At 45.0% G+C, this 21,671-nt stretch overlaps 1 protein-coding gene and 1 non-coding gene across 2 annotated transcripts in view; one reads left to right on the top strand and one right to left on the bottom strand.

Annotated features, from left to right (window-relative positions):
• Positions 1-21,671, top strand: part of FER1L5 (fer-1 like family member 5) — a 58,554-nt gene that overhangs the window by 12,633 nt on the left and 24,250 nt on the right. Inside the window, exons 9-19 of the mRNA XM_070428361.1 lie at positions 814-864; positions 5,895-5,925; positions 6,754-6,869; positions 7,053-7,176; positions 7,842-7,894; positions 9,028-9,096; positions 13,372-13,415; positions 13,509-13,591; positions 13,662-13,756; positions 15,273-15,401; positions 16,771-16,948. Of these exons, the coding sequence (XP_070284462.1) occupies positions 814-864; positions 5,895-5,925; positions 6,754-6,869; positions 7,053-7,176; positions 7,842-7,894; positions 9,028-9,096; positions 13,372-13,415; positions 13,509-13,591; positions 13,662-13,756; positions 15,273-15,401; positions 16,771-16,948 (973 nt within the window). The remainder of the gene's footprint in view (positions 1-813; positions 865-5,894; positions 5,926-6,753; positions 6,870-7,052; positions 7,177-7,841; positions 7,895-9,027; positions 9,097-13,371; positions 13,416-13,508; positions 13,592-13,661; positions 13,757-15,272; positions 15,402-16,770; positions 16,949-21,671) is intronic.
• LOC139020233 (small nucleolar RNA SNORA15) lies at positions 20,668-20,776 on the bottom strand. Its single transcript, XR_011473245.1, has one exon. It is a non-coding gene; the product is annotated as a small nucleolar RNA SNORA15 (small nucleolar RNA).

The raw sequence follows: 21,671 nt of genomic DNA, 5'->3' as shown, positions 1-21,671 counted from the left end.
GTTTTTAAACAGGAGGCCAGTTCACTGTCCCTCAGACCGTTGGAGGGCCAGACTATAGTTTAAAAAAAAACTATGAACAAATTCCTATGCACACTGCACATATCTTATTTTGAAGTAAAAAAAACAAATGTTTTCGGCGGGCCGCATGTGGCCCGCGGGCCGTAGTTTGAGGACCCCTGCCTCAGATGGTCTTACTGACCGCAAGGCAGCATCTCCACCACCTTCTTCGCTCTCCTGCAGCCCACACCCACATTCATTCATTCATTCAGCAAATATGAAATGCCAACTGCTAGGCCCTGACCTGGACACGGAGGTGAGCAAAGCAGTGTCTTCCCATGTGCCAGGACTCTCATGCCACCAGAGGACCCCTCTAATATCCTCTCGAGGGGGCACATTCCACTCTTCTACCAGAGGGAGCCGGGTAACAGTGGTGAGCATGTGTTTATCAGATGCCTTGTATGTCCCAGCACAGGGCTGAGGAGAAAGAGGAGGCCACCCCTCAAAGAGTTTCCACATTTGTGGGAACACAGGCACATAGGAACCAACCGGGACAGCAGGTGGTGAGAGAGTCGAGTGCGACACTGGGCTTTGTGTTGATCCTTGGGTTGAGCAAGTGAATCGACCTCTTTAATCAATTTTCTCACCAGGAAAATGGAACTAAAAACCGGAACCCCACAGGGTTGCTCTGAGAATGAGAAGAGACCCTATGTGGATGTACAGAATCGGCTGTGGGGATGTGCCCTTGCAGTTCCCGCCCTGGGCGAGGAGGAAACGGCTGTGTAAACTGAACTCTTTCTGGCTCTTCCCCTGCAGGTGCTGAATTCCTCAGTTGTAAGAGCCCATTCGGAGATCGGGAGATTCCAAGTGAGCATTGGAGGAAGGGGGAGGTTGGGGGAAGGGTCATAGAGACCCACCCACCCTGGGCTCCACCCACAAGGCCAGGAAAAGAATTCATCTACCTACTGGGTGACTTAGACCAGGCATTCTGAGCCCCTGCTTCCTCGTCTGTAAATGAGGGTGATCACTTACTCAGCCACAGAGTGGTTGTGAGGATTAAAGCACGTAACATTCAGGAGAACGCTGGGTGCCATGTTGAAGTCCCCACACTTAACAATGAGATACAGTTCAAGCCTCTGTCTCCAGGAAATGGAAGCAGAGGATCCAAAAGGCCAACCTAATTATCAAAGAAATCGGAAAGGCTGCTACCTGTGAGGACAGAGTGGAAGGTTTGCTTTGGAAAGACACAGGCTGAGATGAGGAAAGTTTACACATCCCCAAAGGGCTAAGCAAAGATTCCCCAAATCCAGGAAGATCAGAAAAGGTAGGGTTGTCAGGTTAAATACAGGATGCCCCGTTAAATCTGAGTCTTAAACAACAGGTACTTGTAAACAGAAATGTGTGCCAAATACTGCATGTCTCCTCACAAAATATTGCAGGGGACAAACGTATACTGAAAAGTAGTCATGGTGTACGTGCAATTCAAATCTAAGCAGGCATCTGTATTTTTATTCAAATTTAAGCAGGCGTCTGTATTACATCTGGCAACCCACAAAAAAGCACTTCACCTGTTAGGATGGCTGAAGGAGGAACACATGAGGCCGAAACTGATAAAGATTATAAATTTATTGTTACATTTGCAACAGAAGGGGGGAGAACAAAATGCCTTCAGCAGGCCGGAGTAAGGGGAGTGGGGTATTTATGTCTACCGTAAAGGCCAGACCAGGTGCGGGTGGGAGGGCATGTAGGTGGTCCATTGGAAACTGGGTAAGGCTCTTTACTGGAAACTGAAAGCCCTTGATCATGTCTTTCGAAATCAAATCTGTAATGAGAATAAGAGGAAAACAGCCGGGAGGGACGAGAGCCCCAAGCTGGGTATAATGGAGCACAGAATAAAGAATGTGCCTAACATTCCAGCCAGTCTTGTTTTTTCCTGTAAGCTGGGGTTCCTATAAGCTGAGGTTGATGAAGGAGGCCAATCTCGTTCTTCTGTAACTTCTTCATGCTTAGGTGGGATGTAGAAATGTCCCTAATTAATCGGTGATTGAGGAAGGGGATATCTGGTGTAGGTCTGGAGTAGCATCATTTCCCCTATAGATCTATTGGCAATTGCCTGAATGTGGTTTTGGAAGAAGGAGGAAAAGGCTCTTAGGGTGCATGGGCCAAAGATGAGTGCCAGGAAGCACATTAAGAGGGGTCCAACTAGAGCAACGGTTCTCAACCTGTGGGTCGCGACCCCTTTGGCGGTCGAACGACCCTTTCACAGGGGTCGCCTAAGACCATCCTGCATATCAGATATTTACATTACGATTCATAACAGTAGCAACATTACAGTTATGAAGTAGCAACGAAAATAATTTTGTGGTTGGGTCATAACATGAGGAACTGTATTTAAAGGGCCAGAAGGTTGAGAACCACTGAACTAGAGGGAGAAGCCAGGAGGTCCAGTTGAGATTCTATAGCCGGGTGCCCAGGATTTCGAAAGTTGTTGTCGGACTTTTGAGTTCCTATCAACTAGCTTCTTGGCTCCATCTCTTCTTACTATGCCAGACTGGTTGGTGTAAAAACAGCATTCTTAAAGTACTGAGTACAGGGGAAAGGTAGAGAATATGCCCAACATCACCCTTGGAAAAAGGCAAATTTAAGACAAATTAAAGTCAGGTTACTTTCTCACTACTTGTAATAAGCACATGAACAGTCATGAACTGTCTCCCCACCCCCCACCCCCCCTCCCCTGTCTTACTCTCCAAGCCACAGTGCAGGCTTAGAAATTAAGATTCTAGAGAGTAACTAGCAGGAGATCAAAAACGTTGTGCCAGGCCACTGTGAAATTTTCAGAGAATAACCAATCATATGAATTACTGAGTAAAATACAGAGGGCAGAAAAAACTTGAGCTTTTAAAAACATATGTTACTTTTTTGGAAATTTTCAACATACACAGAAGTAGAGAGAATAGTATAAATTCCCACCTCCTCATCACTCAGCTTCACCAATTCATTGCCAACTGGGTTTTTATCCACACCCAGCCCATTTCCCCAGCACCACTGAATTACTTTGAATCAAATCTCGGACATGATAGTTTAATTGAAATATTTCAGTGTGTAGTTCTAAAACATATCTTATTAAGCAAACAAATATGACTATCACATCTAATTAAAAACCTCTCTAATTTGGTGTTCAAATTCCCCTAATTGTCTTGTGAATTCCTTTTACAGTTTGCTCAAACCAGGTGCATACATTGCAGTTGCTTAAAATGTATTATCAGGACTCTTTTATTCTGTTGGCCCCATCCCACTTTTTCCTTCCAATTTATTTATTAAAGAAACAAATTTGTCCTATAGCGTCCCCTTCCCCCTGCCCCATCTGGATTTTGCTGATTGTATCTCCAGAGGATCACTTTCAGGTCCCTCTGCCCAGGTTTTTCATCTCGAGGAGGCTTCATCAGACTTAGGTCAATTATTTGGCAAGATGGCTTCAGCAGGAGGCACAGAATGTCTGTTGGTCTCTCCTTTTATGTGGGTAGTAGCTATCGATGACCACTGCCTAGATTTACTGCTTCATTAGGGATGACTGGAGTTTTGGGTGTTTTTTTTAGGGGTGACTGAGCTTTGTTTCGTTTCCTTCCAGCTTTATTGAGGTATAATTGACATACAATGAATTATACATATTTAAAATATATAATTTGATACCTTAAAAAATACGTATACACCGGGAAACCACTGTCATAATCAAGACAATGAACATATCTGTCACATCAATCACCCCCAAAAGTTTCCTTGTGTCCCTTTGTAGTTTTTGCCTCTAACCCCCAACTCACCCCCTCCCATCCCCAAGCAACCAATGGTCTGCTTTCTGTAACTATAGATTGCTTTGTACTTTCTAGAACTTCATATAAATTAAATCATACAGTATGCACTTTTTTTGGTTAGTTTGGCTGCTTTCACTCAGCATAATTATTTTGAGATTCATCCATGTTGCATATATCAATAGTTCATTTCTTTTTATTACTGAGTAGTATTCCATTATATGGATATACCACAGTTTGTTTATCCATTCATCTGTTGATGAACATTTAGATTATTTTCAGCTTTTCGCTATTACAATATCTATATATATAAAAGCCTAAGTGACCATTATAACCAGTTGACTGAACAACACAGGAGCTGCCCCCTGGTGGTCAGTGTGCTCCCACAGCCAACCTCCCATGTTCCCTCCCCCTGGCTGGCTGGCCCAATCAGCCATGATCTCCGTTCAGGCTGAGAGACCCCACCTGTGCACAAATTCATGCACCGGGCCTCTAGTTGATGTATAAATCTTAGAGTGGACATATGCTTTAATTTCTCTGGAGTAGATATGTAGAAGTAGAATGACTAGCTCTAATGGTAGGTGTATGGTTAACTTTGTTGTTGTTTTTGTTAATCCTCATCCAAGGATATTTTTCCATTGATTTTTAGAGAGAGTAGAAGGGAGGGGGAGAAACAGAGAGAGAAACATCATTGTGAGAGGACACATGGATTGGTTGCCTCTTGCACATGCCCCAACCAGGGCTGCAACTGAGATATGTACACTGGACCGGGACCCTTCAGTCCACAGGCCGACGCTCTATTCACTGAGCCAAACTGGGTAGAGCTAAAGAAAATTCTTTTTTTTTTTTTTAAATATATTTTATTGAATTTTTACAGAGAGGAAGGGAGAGAGAGAGAGAGTTAGAAACATCGATGAGAGAGAAACATCCATCAACTGCCTCCTGCACATCTCCCACTGGGGATGTGCCGGCAACCCAGGTACATGCCCTTGACCGGAATCGAACCTGGGACCCTTGAGTCCACAGGCCGACGCTCTATCCACTGAGCCAAACTGGTTTCGGCCTAAAGAAAATTCTTAATGGTGTTTTTCTAAAATTCCAAACAAGCTTTATCATTTTATATTCCCACCAGAGGTATATTAGAGTTCCAGTTGCTCCACATTCTCATCAACACTTGATATAGTCCATCTTATTTTATTTTATCATTCTAATTATGTGTAGTTGTATCTCATGGTGATACACTTCCCTGATAACTAATGAACATCTTTTCATGTGCTTATTTGTCATGAATATATCTTCTTTATCTGTTCAAAATGTCTGTTCAAATCTTTTGCTTGTTTTCATTGGGTTGTTGTCTTACTATTGAGTCTTGAAGTTGTCTTATATATTCTTAAGTCCATTATCAGATGTATGATTTGGAAATATTACCTGCCAGTATATGACTTGTCCTTTCATTTGTTTGATAGTGTCTTTCAGAGAGCAGAAGGTTTTTAAATTTCAATGAAGCCCAATTTATCAGATTTCTTTTATGAATTGTGCTTTTGTTGTTGCATCTAAGAAATCTTTGCCTACTCGATCCAAGGGGGTAGCTGGTTTTAAAGAAGGCCTAACATGCAGGATCTGGGGACTGCTCTGTGGACCTTTCAGATGTGAGCTACAGGGGTGGCCTTGCTCCATAGCACATCAACGCTGTACCACGTCCCTCCAGCCTCAGTCAGAAACCTTCTCACAGGAAAAGGGAAAACTCCTAGTCTCTCTGCCAACAACTCTCTTGGCCGTTCTCTTCCCCAGACAAGAGGAGCCCTTCCCACACCCAGGGCCAATGCTGTGTTGCCAGGCAGGGCTGCTTGGTGGTTAAGTGTCCTTCCAATCCAGGCCTCCTCGTTTACTAACTGGAAGACTTTGAGCCCTTCCCTCAAACTCACTATCTTCCTCTGTAGAATGGAGGAGACATGGACCAATTTCTAGCTTGTTGCAAAGATTTAAAAAGTTAGGGCAGGTCAAGGGGCTAATATTGTCATCAGCGTAGCTGGAATTACAAATCTTGGCTGGAGGTTCTAACTCATCTTTATTCCACTCTTGTCTTTTCAGACAGATATTGGTTTTATCTACCATTCTCAAGGTAGGTAAATAGTTGTTGCAAATATGTGTGCCTTCCCAGAAAGACCAGGCCATGTGTCAAAACATCACAAAATCTCTGTATGTTCAACATATGGGGAAGAGTATTTAAGGGTGTGAATGATCTTCCACACTTGATATTTTATGGTACTTCGTGGCATTTTATCTTGTTTTATAAGAACATATTTCTCTTTAAAACTGAAGAAATCCCTTTGGGTCAAATGCTAATATTTTAATGCAGCCTTGGGCTGACTTTCTTATTTTATTTTATTTTTATTTATTGATGAAAGAGAAAGAAAGAGAGAGAGAAACATTGATTTGTTGTTCCACTTACTTATGTATTCATTGGTTGATTCTTATATGTGCCCTGACCAGGAATTGAACTTGTAACCGTGAAGTATTGGGATGATGCTCCAACCAACTGAGCTACCTGGCCAGGGCCAGCCTTGGACTGACTTTCTATTTTTGAGTTCATTAGGGAATTGAAGTTTGAGCAGAGATTTCCTCTGTGACCTGGCCATAATATACCAGGTTAAGGTTGGGACTTAAAGTTGGGGAGAATTCTTGTCTTTCTCATACCAGGACAGTAACAACTGTATGTTCCCAGAATGAGAAAGAGGGGGTCCCTATTTTCTAATGGCATTAGCTGGCAGCCTGGTGAATGCACTATCTTGGCTTAATGGTAGGAGTGGCTCTCATTGTCCTACTAGGGGATAGCAACCAATATATGAGACATGTTTCCACACCCCTCTCCCACACAAACAAAGCCTGGTTTCAGGGGAGAATGATGGAGACTGGAAGCTGGTCTCCCATGGACCCTCTGCCTCTCCAGGTCACGCACTCCAGAGGAGATGGTTAGGCCTCTGCCAGCCAAATGAACCCAACAGTGGTGTGAGAGGCTACCTGAAGGTCACCATCTGTGCGCTCGGTGTGGGAGACCAGGCCCTGGTGAGGCTGCCCCCATACCCAAGTCACATTTCCTACCCTGACTGCTTCTGTGGGGCACCCTGGGCCTTCACATGCTTTCATTTGTCCCCGGTGTCACTTCAGAGTTGTCCACTTAGTCCCCACAGTGGCCTTGGCCGTGACCTCCCTGCAACTTTGACCCTGTCAGCTCTCTGGTCTCTCCAGGTAGATCAAAAGCTGCCCTATGATGCCGATGACACCAGAATTCAGATCTTCAAGTCAGCAATGGTCCCAGTGAACTTGGCCTACTTACAATTCTTCATCTACTGCGCAGAGGACCTTCACCTCAGTGAGAGTCAGGGTGGCAGGGAGGAAGCAACTCTGAGGTGCCCTACATGGTGGCACCCTAGGTCCCCATCGGGTTTGGCTGTTCCATACGATGCTAATCTAAGATCTGGGGTGAGGGAGAGGGTGAAGCTAAAATCCACCAAGAGTTGTTTTATGGAGACCCCATCACACCCATTAAATTGGGCTGTATATTCCTGACCTGGTTTTGATGCTCAGGAGCAGAGGTTCACTCAGGAGCAAAGCCCCCTCCCTCTGCCTTTATGAGTCAGACACAGAACAGCACACACAGAGACAATGAAAATGGGAGCGCCGAACCACATTATGGGGGAGGGTTGTTTTTTTTTTTTAATATATTTTATTGATTTTTTACAGAGAGGAAGGGAGAGAGATAGAGAGCCAGAAACATCGATGAGAGAGAAACATCGACCAGCTGCCTCCTGCACATCTCCCACTGGGGATGTGCCCGCAACCCAGGTACATGCCCTTGACCGGAATCGAACCTGGGACCCTTCAGTCCGCAGGCCAACGCTCTATCCACTGAGCCAAACCGGTTTCGGCATGGGGGAGGGTTTTAAGTTGTTCTATCACCTCTCCATTTCCTTGTCCAAAAAAAAAAAAAAAAAAAAATGCTGTTGTCTCAGAAATCTTTTAACTTCTTGTTCACAGAGAAACACCATTTAGTGAGTCCAATGTTGGAAGTGGAACTAATTGGGGAAAAGGTAAGTGTAGAAAGGGTGTGTGGCTTAGAGAAATGCCCACCTAGAAAAAAATAGTGTGGGGGTAAGACTCGCTTGGTAGGCAGGACCCCAGGAATCATCTCCCAGTTCTTCCATTAAAGGGCCATATGATCCCACTGGACCAGGAACTCTGTGAAGGTGGAGCCATGGCTTAGCCACTGTCTCGCAGAGCTGTGCCCAGTGCCCAGCAAGGAGAAGATGCCCCCTGAAAACCAAAGATACAAATGCCTGATGAGTGAGTGACTGAATGAAGCAACATGCTGCAAATGAACCTCGCTGAACCCGGCGCCATCCCTCTGAGCCTCTGTTCCTTCATTTATAAACTGAGGGCTCTAGCAAGATAGTTGCTGACATTCCATGAACCTCTATGAACAGAGTAGCATTTTCCAAAGTGTGCTGACGGATGCTTTGTGCAAAAAGGATCCTATGTTCAAATTCGGTGAATGCTGGGCTAAAGTTAAATAGTTTTGTCTCAGAATTTAAAAACCATCATTTCCACCATGTTCTACCTATTAGAAGTCATTAAGCCCAGCCCATATACTAGTATAAGGGGAGGGGTTAGTTAGTGTTCACCTTTTGAAGGAAGTAGTGCCAAAGGACTGGTGGACATACCTTAGAACCACCACTCCGAGCACGGTTTAGATTCAGGATCTAGATAAGATGATCCTGAGCAATAGGTGAAATATGTTTTTCAAAATGTTTAATATGTCAGTGTTTTTCTGAGTGTGTATTAAAAAGTTTAACCAGTGCACTACCCTTTGAGTTCTCTGACATGATTGCTTAGATTAAGGCTAGATTTTAAAATGATGCTTCGATAAGAGGTACCATGTGTGCTGCTGCTGTTGGAGCTCTTTTGATCACTTTTCTGTTGGGATCTTAGAGTTCATCTAACATAATCTAATGTGTTAAGGAATCTGAACCTGGGTAGGTGCACAAAGGACTAAGGTTGTAGCTGGTGAGAAGTTGTCCAAGTGTCTTTAGGCCAGGGAGTCAATTGATTATCCCTGGGCTACAGACAGCGTCCTTCTGTGGGCAGACCAGAAGGGCTGGAAGGAGAGGCCTGTGGAGGGAGCAGGGGACAGGCTGGCACTGACGCTGCTTTGGGATATTCCCAGCTGAAGACACTGGTGAAGACCCAAACCGAGAACCCGATCTGGAACGAGATCCTGACCTTACAGATTCAGGTATTACCGTCCCATCATGCCTGCCCTCCTCCCCTGCCCCGCAAACGGAAAGGATGTTTGGGTGTTGGTGTGTGTAGAAGTGAGGTGGAAGGAGGGGCCAAGAAGCACGTGAGGGGGGAGGGCTCTGCCTGACAGGGAGCACGAGGAAGCCCAGGACTATAAGGGGAAACCTCACTACATCCAGGATTAATAAATAAGTGGGCCATACAACGGACCATTCCAGAAAACTTAAACGTGTCCTTTCACTTACATTAAATAACAAAGCAACCACTTTAAAGACTCATTCTAAACTGTAGTATGAATTATCTCCTAGGCCAAATGCCCAGGACAGAATGTCAGCTCTTTGTTGATGGCCTAGAGCAGTGATGGCGAACCTATGACACGCGTGTCAGAGGTGACACGCAAACTCATTTTTTTGGTTGATTTTTCTTTGTTAAATGGCATTTAAGTATATAAAATAAATACCAAAAATATAAGTCTTTGTTTTACTATGGTTGCAAATATCAAAAAATTTCTATATGTGACATGGCACCAGAGTTAAGTTGGGGTTTTTCAAAATGCTGACACGCCGAGCTCAAAAGGTTCTTCATCACTGGCCTAGAGCTACCATGGGCCCATATTCTGGGCGACATGTGGTTGGACTATTTGTTTCTACCCTAAATGCCCAAGAGGCTCTTTGGTGTGGGGTTCTGAGGCCTGATTTTTATAGCCTTGCAGTCCTTCTAGGTCACTTGTCAATGGTGTGGATGCCGGTTCTCTTCAAGCCCTGGCAGCCAGGCTTCCAAGAGCCGTGTGCAAACCGAGGGGAGCCAAGTCTGAGAGAACTTGAGCACTCTCATGAGCGCAAGGCACAGAACGCTGAGTGCCACCCATTAGGCCACCCAGAGGGTGTTTGGGTTCCTTATCTTACATTTGTGTGACATGAAATTAGCTAAGGAGCTCCCCTCTTCCCTCCTTTGGGACCTCCTCCTCGCTCTTTTAGAAGCTTCCCCAGTCTCCTCCTGGTGAGTCATCATTTTTAACCATTCCACCTAACCCCTACCTCCTTAGGTGATTTTATAGACTCATAAAGTAGGATGAGAGTTTAGAGGGCCAAGTTCATCCCCGACCCTTGCCAAGCTCACCCCCACCTGTGATGAGGCAGGACCCTCAGATGCTCAGCTGCCATTAGGCTCAGAACCAGTGGCCCAGGTCAGGCCTCCTCCATCCCTGAAGGGGCCTTCCAACAGTTAAAGGCACCCATGCATCCCCTGGGCCCTCACCCATTTCTGACAGGACACAATGTCCAGGACGGGGACCAGTTGGATGCAGGCCTGAGGATTACTGGTCCTTTGGAAATGCAGCAGAAAGATGTGCGCCTCACGTCGATGTGGCCGGATGTAGTCATCCTCCACAAACGGTAGCATCTGAGGCCAGCTGGTCAGGGCCCCAGGACAGGAGGGGAGTCAAGGCAAGGAAGTGGGAGGAGAATTTCCAATAGGGAAGATGGAAAGGTAGTTTACCCATGAATTTGAATTTGGTGGATTCATAACTTTGGAAGACCTGGGTGCCTGCTGGTGCTCATGTCTCCACTTCCAACGCCCTTCCTTAACCTGGGTAATTCCTCATTTCTTAATACCCAGCTGTTCAACCAGAAAGCCTTTCCCTACCTCCCCTTGGCCCCCAACCTGCACAGCGAGGCGGGCATGAACGAGGAGAATGGAGAACTGGAGGGATCCCAGCAGGGCCCCAGGAACTGCTATGAGGGAAGAAGAGGCCCTGGCAGAGAAGATGGGGGACCAACTCAGACCTCAACCCGGCAGCTGTTTTAAACATGGACTTTATTGTTCTCTTTTTTTTTTTAATTATTATTTTTATTTATTTATTTTTTATTAAATCTTTATTGTTCAGATTATTACATTTGTTCCTCTTTTTTCCTCCCATAACTCCCCTCCTCCCAGTTCCTGCCCCACCCTCCGCCCTCACTCCCCACCCACTGTCCTCATCCATAGGTGCACGATTTTTGTCCAGTCTCTTCCTGAATCTCCCACACCCCTTTCCCCCCCAAGAATAGTCAGTCCATTCCCTTTCTATGTCCCTGATTCTATTATAATCACCAGTTCATTCTGTACATCAGATTATTTATTCACTTGATTCTTAGATTCACTTGTTTTTTTTTTGTTTTGTTTTTTTAAATCTTTATTGTTCAGATTATTACATTTGTTCCTCTTTTTTCCCCCCATAACTCCCCTCCTTCCAGCTCCCACCCCACCCTCCACCCTCACTCCCCACCCACTGAGTTCATCCATAGGTGCATGATTTTTGTCCAGTCACTTCCCGCATCTCCCACACCCCTTTTCCCCCAAGAATAGTCAGTCCATTCCCTTTCTATGTCCCTGATTCATTATAGTCACCAGTTCATTCTGTACATCAGGTTATTTATTCACTTGATTCTTAGATTCATTTGTTGATAGATGCATATTTGTTGTTCATAATTTGTATCTTTACCTTTTTCTTCTTCTTCCTCTTCTTAAAGGATACCTTTCAGCATTTCATATAATACTGGTTTGGCGGTGATGAACTCCTTTAGTTTTTCCTTATCTGTGAAGCTCTTTATCTGACCTTCAATTCTGAATGATAGCTTTGCTGGGTAAAGTAATCTTGGTTGTAGGTTCTTGGTATTCAGCACTTTGAATATTTCTTGCCATTCCCTTCTGGCCTGCAAAGTTTCTGTTGAGAAATCAGCTGACAGTCGTATGGGTATTCCCTTGTAGGTAATTGAGCCTCTTTCTCTTGCTGCTTTTAAGATTTTCTCTTTGTCTTTTGCTCTTGGCATTTTAATGATGATGTGTCTTGGTGTGGTCCTCTTTGGATTCCTTTTGTTTGGGGTTCTCTTCGCTTTTTGGACCTGTAAGTCCATTTCTTTCTCCAGGTGGGGGAAGTTTTCTGCCATTATTTCTTGAAATAGGTTTTCAATATCTTGCTGTCTCTCATCTTCTGGCACTCCAATGACTCTGATATTAGTCCGCTTAAAGCTGTCCCAGAGGCTCCTTACACTATCTTCACACTTTCGGATTCTTTTTTCATTTTGCTTTTCCAATTGGGTGTTTTTTGTCGAATCTTTGGTTTGATTCTTGTGCTCCTCTGGTCTGCTATTGGGTATAATATTCTTTATTTCAGTTCGTGTATGCTTACTTTCTAATTTCTTTATCGTAGCATCGAGGGTCTCATTAGTTTTCGTGAGGCTCTGCACAAATTTATGGCAAGCCCTCAAAATTGCGATTCTTAGCTCCATATCCTCCATTTCTGTCATGGTTTTTGTCTCCGCATCTTTTATGCTTTCTTGGTGCACCCCCTTGTGGTCTCTGTGCGCAGTCTTGTTCTAGCCAAGCCTTAATTGTTGTAGTTAACACTGGAGGGATTTGACCACCAGGCCGACTCGACTTTATTGTTCTCTTAATTAAAGGAACCCTATAGCAGAGTAGAGATATGACTCAGAAGCATGGGTTCTAATCCTGACTCCACCCCTTACTGTGTGACCTTGAACAAGTTCCTCTGCTTCTCTGGGCCTCATTTCCTGTCTGCAAATAGGGACAGTCCCAGCCCTCCCTGGGCTTAGGCAGTGTTGTCAGGAGCTTGAGGCTGCATCAGCCCTTGCACCTAACATGAGAACTTCAGGAATTCAACTTCTCTGTGCCTCAGTTTTCCTGTCTGAAAATGGGACTAAGAATAGCACTTAGCTAATGAGGTTGTTGGGACTCAATTGGTACAGGAGATCATTCAGTACAGGTCGGGGGACATGGGACACCCCCCTCCCTCAATCAATGGATAACCATTGTTGTTTACTCTTTATGGAGATAGATGACCCACTGGTTGAAGTTAAGTGCGGATATGATCAAGACATTCTAGGCTCAAGACTCCCCCCATGAGAGGGTGTGGTAATTACACTATGCTGGGCTGTGTGAGGACTGTAGTCGTGAAATCACAGTCCAGGTCTCACAGGTCCTGAGCTTATGCAATTAGCGGGCCGTTTGAAGACCAATAATACAAATGATCATGGGACACAGCCCTAGCCTCTCCCAGGGCCTTGCAAGGATCCATGCAAGTAGGGGTCCTAAAGCTTAGGGTCCAGAAGCTCCCATGGTAAATCTACCTTGGCTGTAGTTAATGGCTCATTGATAACTAAGCCAGGCCTTGGACCTGGACCCAGGACTTCCAAGTGCTTGTGGTCTCCGTGAGGACTGGACCCTCCAAGCAGGAACACACACCCACTGTGTCTCTCGCCTCCCCCTGCAGCTGCCCTGCCTCTCCAGCTACATCAAGTTCAGAGTCTGGGACTGGTGAGCAACCAGGTGGAGGCTGGAAAACATGCCGGGGAGAGGAAAATCGGAGCTGAGTCAGGGGCTCAGCCAGCAGTATGCACTTCTCTCCAGCCCCAAGGGCAAACTCTGGAGTGAAATCGGGACTGTCAGCCTGGTACTCAACCAGATCTCGTCCACCGGAGCAGAAATAGAAGGCAAGCAAGCCCCCAGTCCCCCGCCGGTGCCTCTCGCACCTGGCCGCCCTCTCACCCTCTCTTCTTGCAGGAATGTACTCTGGTTTCCTACCCTGCTTTGGCCCCAGCTTTCTGACTCTCCATGGGGGTAAAAAGGCCCCTTTCCAGATCCAAGAAGAAGGCACTGTAAGCCTCTCATGTCAACTCTAGGGAACAGAGGAGGTAAAACCGACCATGTGTGAGGCACTGGGGCCTGGGAGATGCCTGGGGAGGATCCGGGCCTGGTTTCTGTCCACCACATGCTGGTAGAGAACGTGAAGCCTGTCCGTAAATGGCCGTGAATGTGTGGGATGCGGGCCATGGCACAAGAAAGGAGCAGATGGAGGTCATGGAGATGGGATCCTGGGTAAGATTTTCAACAGGTGGAAAGGACCTATGAGACGAAAGCAGCAGCAAAGGTAAATGTAGAAAAGCACTAGGGTTATTTAGGCCTGGTGACAAACGCCAGAAAACCAAGTCCAATGGACTTACAAGAGGGAATGGGGCTGGGAAGGCCTCTGAGTGAGGAAGAGGCAGGCACCACAACCTCAGTGCCATCAGAAGACTCTCACACTCTCTCCATCTCTCATCTCTGCTGCTGTCTAGCCCTGGCCTCGTTCTTTCCCACTGCAGTCAGGTTTCCGTGCTGGCACTGTGTTCCCAGGACTCTCTAACAGGGCCAGGGAAGCATTCTCATTGGTGTCCTTAGGTCACATGGGCTTCCCTTGGGCCAGTCACTGTGGCCAAAGCACAGGACATGGTCTGATTGGCCACTAGTTATCACAGTGCCCTCCCAGCAGGAAGCATTTATGGGATCTACAGGCCAAATACATGGAGGGAAGGAGCAAGCTGAAGGGTGCAGAGGAAGGGTCAGGGCCTAGAGCAAGCATGTCAAACTCGAGGCAGGCCGGCCACATGCGGCCCACAAGGAATATTTTTGCGGCCCAGCCAATATAACGGTATATAAGAAATGTTTTAATAAAAATTTCGTAACTTAATTTTTACAATATCCTGTTATACATAATTATTAATAACGAGCTACAACGTTCACTAATGACTGATTATTATAATCGTGTTGCATTCATTTTCCTTATGCATCTTATGCACAGGCGCACCATTTCTCTCCACTAAAACTAGCAGCAAATATTTTAGCAGCTGATTGCCATGTCATTAGTCTTGGACTGATCTGTTTGGTGTGCGCAACAGGAAATATTCTACTTTCGGAGAAAAAGAAAAATGGGTTTATTTGCGTTACGCTTATTAATTTGTGCAGTTATTCAGTGTCTGGTACGTTAATGTTCAAGAAAAAAATATTAATTTTATTAAAATCTTCTATTATTTTATGTTAGTGATTACTCATTTATTTCAGCCCTTTGTATTCAGCATGTCTCTATAGAAATAAACCTATGTTTCTGTGAAAATTGAAGCTTTTGCTTTTTTGTGGCCAACATAAACTTCAACCTTGTTTATTTGGCCTATGTTAGCCTTTGAGTTTGACTTGTTTGGCCTAGAGGTTTCCAGGAACACTGTGTCTGGGGTCTGGAATTCCTCCCTGGGGTTGAACTTACCGGACAATTCTGTCTTTACTGCAGAGGTGTTGGGAGATTGGCCTGCTCTGTTTCTCTCATCCCCTTCCTCCCCACTTTCCTCTCTCTTTTCTTAGGGTATCCCCAGCTCTGTTAAGGACGGTTTGGAGTATCGAGGCCGGGTCTTCCTGGAGTTAGTCACCAACATCAAGTCCCACCCAGACAGTAGGATAAAGGACCTCTCCCAGGAAGTGACCAATGTAGAGGTAACCCAGGAAGAAAGGGGCCCTCTGCCGACCCCAATCAGGGGCCACAAGCTGAATGTGGTAATGGGTGCGTGAGGATGGTGCTCAACCCACCTGAGTCTTTCCTGAGCCGCTAGAGCATCCTGCCGTGCCAAATCCCAGGTGGCCAGGGGACCTAGTAAAGACAAGATAAGGCTTTGGCTTAAGGAAAGTGTCATCTAGTTAAGCAGGAAGATTCTAAGAAGTTTGGGTTTCTTCCTAAAGGCAGGGGAAGGCCATTGAGGCAGCAAAGTGTTGAGAATAGTCAGGAGGGAGTAAGGTGAGTCACTCACTTGCTCAAGAGAAATGGTACAGTTACAGGGAAGAGAGCTTTACAGGAGAGAGCTGGTTCCAAAGGGACTCTGAGTGATCAGAGCCACCAACTAACAGGACAGAAGAAGTGAAACCCATTCCCCTAAGCCAGTGGTTGGCAAACTCATTAGTCAACAGAGCCAAATATCAACAGTACGACGATTGAAATTTCTTTTGAGAGCCAAATTTTTTAAACTTAAACTATATAGGTAGGTACCTTGTTATTAACTTAATTAGGATACTCCTAAGGCTTAGGAAGAGCCACACTCAAGGGGCCAAAGAGCCACATATGGCTCATGAGCCGCAGTTTGCGGACCACTGCGGGCCTAAGCTGATACCTATTTTCTGCTTCAGGCAGGAGAGAGAAGTTGCAGATGGTGCATGGAGACAAGTGCATAGCAACTTGGCTGGAAAGAGGAGGGAGACAAGATCAGGTGGTAGCTGAGGGGAGAAGGAGGCTATGTTTAAGGCAGGGGAGACCTGAGCTAAGGAACAGGCTAGGAATATGCAAGAGTAGGGCAGAGGTTGCAACAGAAACAAGAGAGGAGCTATAGAAAGAGCCCGCCCCCCCCCCCCCCCCCCCGCCTGAGCAGAAGGGAGGCATGGTGGGAGGAGGGGGCTTGAGGAGGAGCAAGAAAGGATGTATGTGTGCAACGTCTACCTTGCACCCCTGCCCACACTCAGTTTCATCTGAGAAGAGCATTTAGGCCAAAAGGAGAAGAGTGGTGTGGCCCAACATGGGTGTAGGTAGGTGGCCCAACCACAGCCTCACCTGACCAGCAAGAAGACCTTTCGCTTTCTGCCCAGTTGCAGAAAGGGAAGGGATCAGGGTTGGCTGGGTCGGGGAGCGGGCAGGTGATGGAGGTCCTGGAAGGAACTGCCTCCTTGATCAGCCAGGTGAGTAGGAGTCAAGGCAAGGCTTTGAGTGGGGGGTGGGTTTCAGTGATGGTCTAGCTCACCTCATCCTTGCCCCTTTCCTGTCTTTATAGCCTTGTTCATCTTGGCTTATGTGCTGGGGGTGTGGGGGTTATTGTTTTAGAAGCACAAGAACCGCCTAAAGTATGGGCTGTGCATCATCTTCCTTTCCTGTACCATGATGCCCAACTTTAAGGACCTGATCCAATTCGAGGTCAGCATCGGCCACTATGGAAACAAGATGGACCGGAATTACAAGCCTCTCGTCTCAACCACACAGTATAGCCCAGTGATATATGATGGTAATAGTCAAATCCAGCCAAGAGGTGGAGAGCATCCACTGCATGCCAGGCTCTGAACCCTTGGAAGGGTATTAGCTCATGGAACATTCACAGGCATTGTTAACCCATGTTCCACACATTAGGAAAGTGAGCTTCAAGGAGGTGAAGTCACCTGCCAAACATTGCACAACTACTGAGTCCTGAGCCCACAAGAGTTGAAACCAGGTCATGGCTTCAAGTCCTCCTCCACACTACAACTTCCCAATCCCACCTTCTCCCCCACTACACTGAACCAGCCCCGTCCATCCATGCAACTTCCACCCACTGTTCATCTCCCTACCTGCTATCCATCCATCTCTCCTCATCCAATACCTACCTATTGGACACCCATATTGGGCACTAGAGAGAAACGGTCCTCAAAATGCGGTGTCTAGGCAGCAGCCTCAGTATTGCCTGGGAACTGTGAGAAATGCAGATTCTTGGCCCCACCCCAGTCCTAAAGAATCAGAATATCTGGGGATGCGGCCCCACAATCTGATTTAGCAAGCCCTCCAGACGATTCAGATGCATGCTAAAGTTTGAGAATCGCTGCTCTGGAGGAATATGGTCTCCCTTTCACCTTCATCAGCTTCACCATCTCGTCACCCATTGAGAGGCTTTCCTCTCAGCTGGCAGTCATTGTATTCCTCTTCACTGCCTGTTCTTTTAAGAACAGCTTTATTAAAATATAATTCAGAATATCATACAATTTACCCATGTAAAGTAGACCATTCAGTGGTTTTTCGTATGTTCACAGAACTGTGCACCATCACCGTGGTCAATTTTAGAGCATTCATCATCCCAAAAAGAAATCCTGTACCCACTAGCAGTCACTTTCTATTCTCCTATCTCCCCAACCTTAGGCAACCACTAATCTATTTTCTGTCTCTATAGAGTTTCCTATTCTGGACCATTTCCCCACCTCGCCACCCCCAACCCGGACCTTTTATATACATAGAATCATACAATATGAAGAAAGACTGGCTTCTTTAATATGGCATAATATTCTACTTTTTATTAATTTTTTATTTGTATCCACTTTTAGTAATGATATGCTATGAAAAAACTTGTCATACCATCATAATCATTTTATTTTTTAATTGAATTTTAAAATAATCTTTATTGTTGAGAGTATTAAAGATGTCCTCCCCATTCCCCCCCCCCAAACTCCCCCCCCCAACTGGTTCCTGCCCCATCCCAGACCTTCACCACCCTATTGTCTGTGTCCATGGGTAATGCATGTATGCATATAAGTTCTTTGGTTAATCTCTTCCCCTACCCTTACCTCTGAGTTTTATCTGTCTGTTCCATGTTTCCATGCCTCTGGTTCTACTATATTCATCAGTTTATTTTGTTCATTAGATTCCATGTTTGGTTATTTTGATTTTTAAGTTCAATTGTTGATAGATATATATTTATTGCCATTTTATTGCTCTTATTTTTAATCTATTTTCTTCTTCTTAAAGAAGCCCTTTAACATTTCATGTAATACTGGTTTGGTGATGATGAACCCCTTTCACTTTTTCTTGTCTGTGAAGCTCTTATCTGACCTTTAGTTCTAAATGATAGCTTTGCTGGGTAGAGTAATCTTTGTTGTAGGTATTTGCTTTTCATCACTTTGAATGTTTCTTGTCACTCCCTCTGGCCTGCAAAGTTTCTGTTGAGAAATCAGTTGACAGTCATATGGGTACTTCCTAGTAGGTAACTACCTGCTTTTCTCTTGCTGCTTTTAAGATTCTCTCTTTGTCTTTAACCTTTTGCATTTTAATTATGATGTGTCTTGGTGAAGGCCTCTTTGGGTTCATCTTGTTTGGGACACTCTGTGCTTCTTGGACTTGTATGTCTATTTCTTTCACCAGGTAAGGGAAGTTTTCTGTCATTATTTTTTCAAATAGGTTATCAATTTATTGCTCCCTCTCTTCTCCTTCTGGTACCCCATGATGCAAATGTTAGTATACTTGAAATTGTCCCAGAGAGTCCTTACACTATCTTCATATTTTTGAATTCTTTTTGCTCTTCTGATTGGGTGTTTTTTCTAAGTCTCTAATTTTATTCTCAGAGCCCTCTATTCTACTGTTAATTCCCTGTAAATTATTCTTCATTTCAGTTAGTATAGCCTTCATTTCTGACTGGTCCTTTTTCATGTTGTTGATGTTCTCACTTAAGTTCTTTAAAATTCTCGCTAGTTTCCTGAGTTTCTCACTAAGTTCCTTGAAGTTCTTATTAAGTTTCTTGAGCATCCTTATAACCATTGTTTTGAACTCTGAATCTAGTAGTTTACTTGCTTCCATTTACTTTAGTTCTTTTTCTGGAGATTTCTTCTGTTCTTTCATTTACAACATGTTTCTTTGTCTCTGCATTTTGGCTGCTTCTCTGTGTTTGTTTCTATGTATTAGGTAGACCTGCTATGTCTCTTTGAATTGGTAGAGTGGCCTTATGCAATCGGTGTTCCTTAGGGCTCAGTGGCTCAATCTCCCCTGCCACCTGAGCTGGGCACTTTAGATGGATCCCTGTGTGGGCTGTGTGCATTGTCCTGTGGTAGTTGAGCCTTAATTGCTGTTGGCATTACTGGGAGGGATTAAGCTTCAGGCCAATTGGCTGTGCAGACCAGCTGTGACTACAGCAGAAGAACTGCTGTGCAGGAGATGCCTATGGAGTAGGACTTGCCTCAGTGGGACTTTGAAGCTTTCAAAGTCTGCCTCTTACATTGTGTCTCAAATAGATGTGGTTAGGGTTGTAATCTGGCATGGTCTGAAGCTGACCACCAGATGCACTGGCTCTGGAGTCTCCCAGAAGGTGCAAAGTCAGCCACTTCCTGTGCCCTGCCTAGGGCCACCTAACACAAGCTACAGAGCAATCTGCAAATGGCTGCTACGTGTTTTGGGTTTGGAGGTGCCAGGAGAGTCCAAGCTGTGAACCAAGGGAGGCTGCTGCTAGTGCCAGGCCTGGGGCTCCTTATTGAGAGGTATGGGGCATGCTGAGGTTAGCTGCTGCTTATTTGATAATTTTTAGGAGAGTTTGAAACCTGAGCTAGGACAGGCCATTCATATGGAAAAGCTGCTGCAAATAGCTTGGGTGGGGCTGCAAATTAGGTGGGGCAGACAGTGTGAGCCAGGTTGATTCAGATATGGTGACAGCCTATGGCAGGGGAGAGAGGGACAGGGGGAGGTGGAGAGAAGGGGAAGTTCTCAGCAAAGGAACAAAGGCCTTGCCAGCACTTTTGTCTGGGAGAAAGCTGCCCCTCAGTTCTTGCCCTCATGCCAGACAATTTAGTTCCTCGCTGTATGTCCCTGGATCCTTTCAAGCTGCTGCCCCAGCACTAGAGCTCATAGGGAGTGGGTCTGAGTAAGTCCGTGTGTGGACCCTTTAAGAGGAACTGCCTGGGACTCCAGCAACCCTCCATGTCACTCAGCCACAATCCCCGCTGGCTTTTACAGCCTAAAGTTATAGGTATTTCTTTATGGAACTTTGGGCTGAGGGGTCTGGTGTGGAGCTGGGACCTCTTGCTCCTCACAGGGGACCACCACAGCCAAGGAATCCCTCCCGATTAAAAAACCACCACCCGTGCGTGTCGGACCAACCTGTTCTGTGCCTCCACCTCTCCTACCAGTCTCAGAGTGGCTTCTTTAATTCTCTAGTCATAGGATTTTCATTCAGCCAGATTTCAGGCAGTTCTGAATGATGGTGGTTCTATGGTTTAGTTGTAATTTTGCTTGTCCCATCATTGCCATTTTAAAAGAAAGATTTTACTTTTGTATGGTGTCTGGCTGTGTAAGCTACTGGTAAAAAGAACACAGTATTCAACCGTGCCTTCTACTTGTTTCTAAATTATAAAATAAATATACAAAAAGTATATAAGTGCATATATAGTGTAAAGAAGAACAAAAGTAGTACCCACCAGCTCGCACTGAGATTAAAAGAGAGAAAATTGTTAGCCTCTTAGAAGGCCTCCCATGTATTCTTCCAAGATTCATTTACCCAAGAAATAACCACGATCCTGACTCTTGTGATAGTGACACCCCTGCTTTTTAAAAAATATTTTTTATTAATTATTGATTTTTAGAGGGAGAGGAAGGGAAAGGGAGAGAAGAACAACAACAACAAAAGTTGATGTGAGAGAGAAACATCGGTTAGCTGCCTCCTGCGTGCCCCCAAGGATCAAGTCTGCACCCTTTCAGTGCACTGGACAATGCCCAACCAACTGAGCCACACCAGCCAGGGCCACACCCCTGCTTTAAAAAAATGTTTAATCACTTATGTGTGCAGCCCTAAAGAGCATACTATTGTTTCAGTTTATATCAGTGCAACTTTTCAATCTGAATTCATCTGTTTTTGCACCTTCTGCTCAATATTGATATTTTATATTGGTATTCATAGCTGAAGTTAATGTTTATTTCTGTATATACCCTGCTGTATGATTATAACCTTCCCTATAAGTTTGATAGAAGTCATCTCTAATTATGTGGTATATGTACACATTTAGGTTGTATCTTTTTTTCTACTATAATAATTTTGTTATAAACATTCTTATACATGTCTCCTGGTCACAAGACCGAGACTTCCTCTAAATTACAAACCCAGGAGTGGAAGAGAAATTTAAAGCAAAAGTAATTATAACAAATTACGCTTTCATCAGTGTGGTATGAGAATTCCTGCTACTCTGCATTCTCACCAGTACTTGATGTTGCCTAGTTTAAATTTTTTG

The sequence above is a fragment of the Myotis yumanensis genome, unplaced genomic scaffold, assembly GCF_028538775.1.
Source record: "Myotis yumanensis isolate MYYU_CA2020_CCGP unplaced genomic scaffold, mMyoYum1.0.hap1 SCAF_11, whole genome shotgun sequence".
In the NCBI taxonomy this organism is placed as follows: Eukaryota; Metazoa; Chordata; class Mammalia; order Chiroptera; family Vespertilionidae; genus Myotis; species Myotis yumanensis.
The sequence above is the reverse complement of the archived record's forward strand: the minus strand, read 5'-3'. Positions and strand labels throughout refer to the sequence as shown.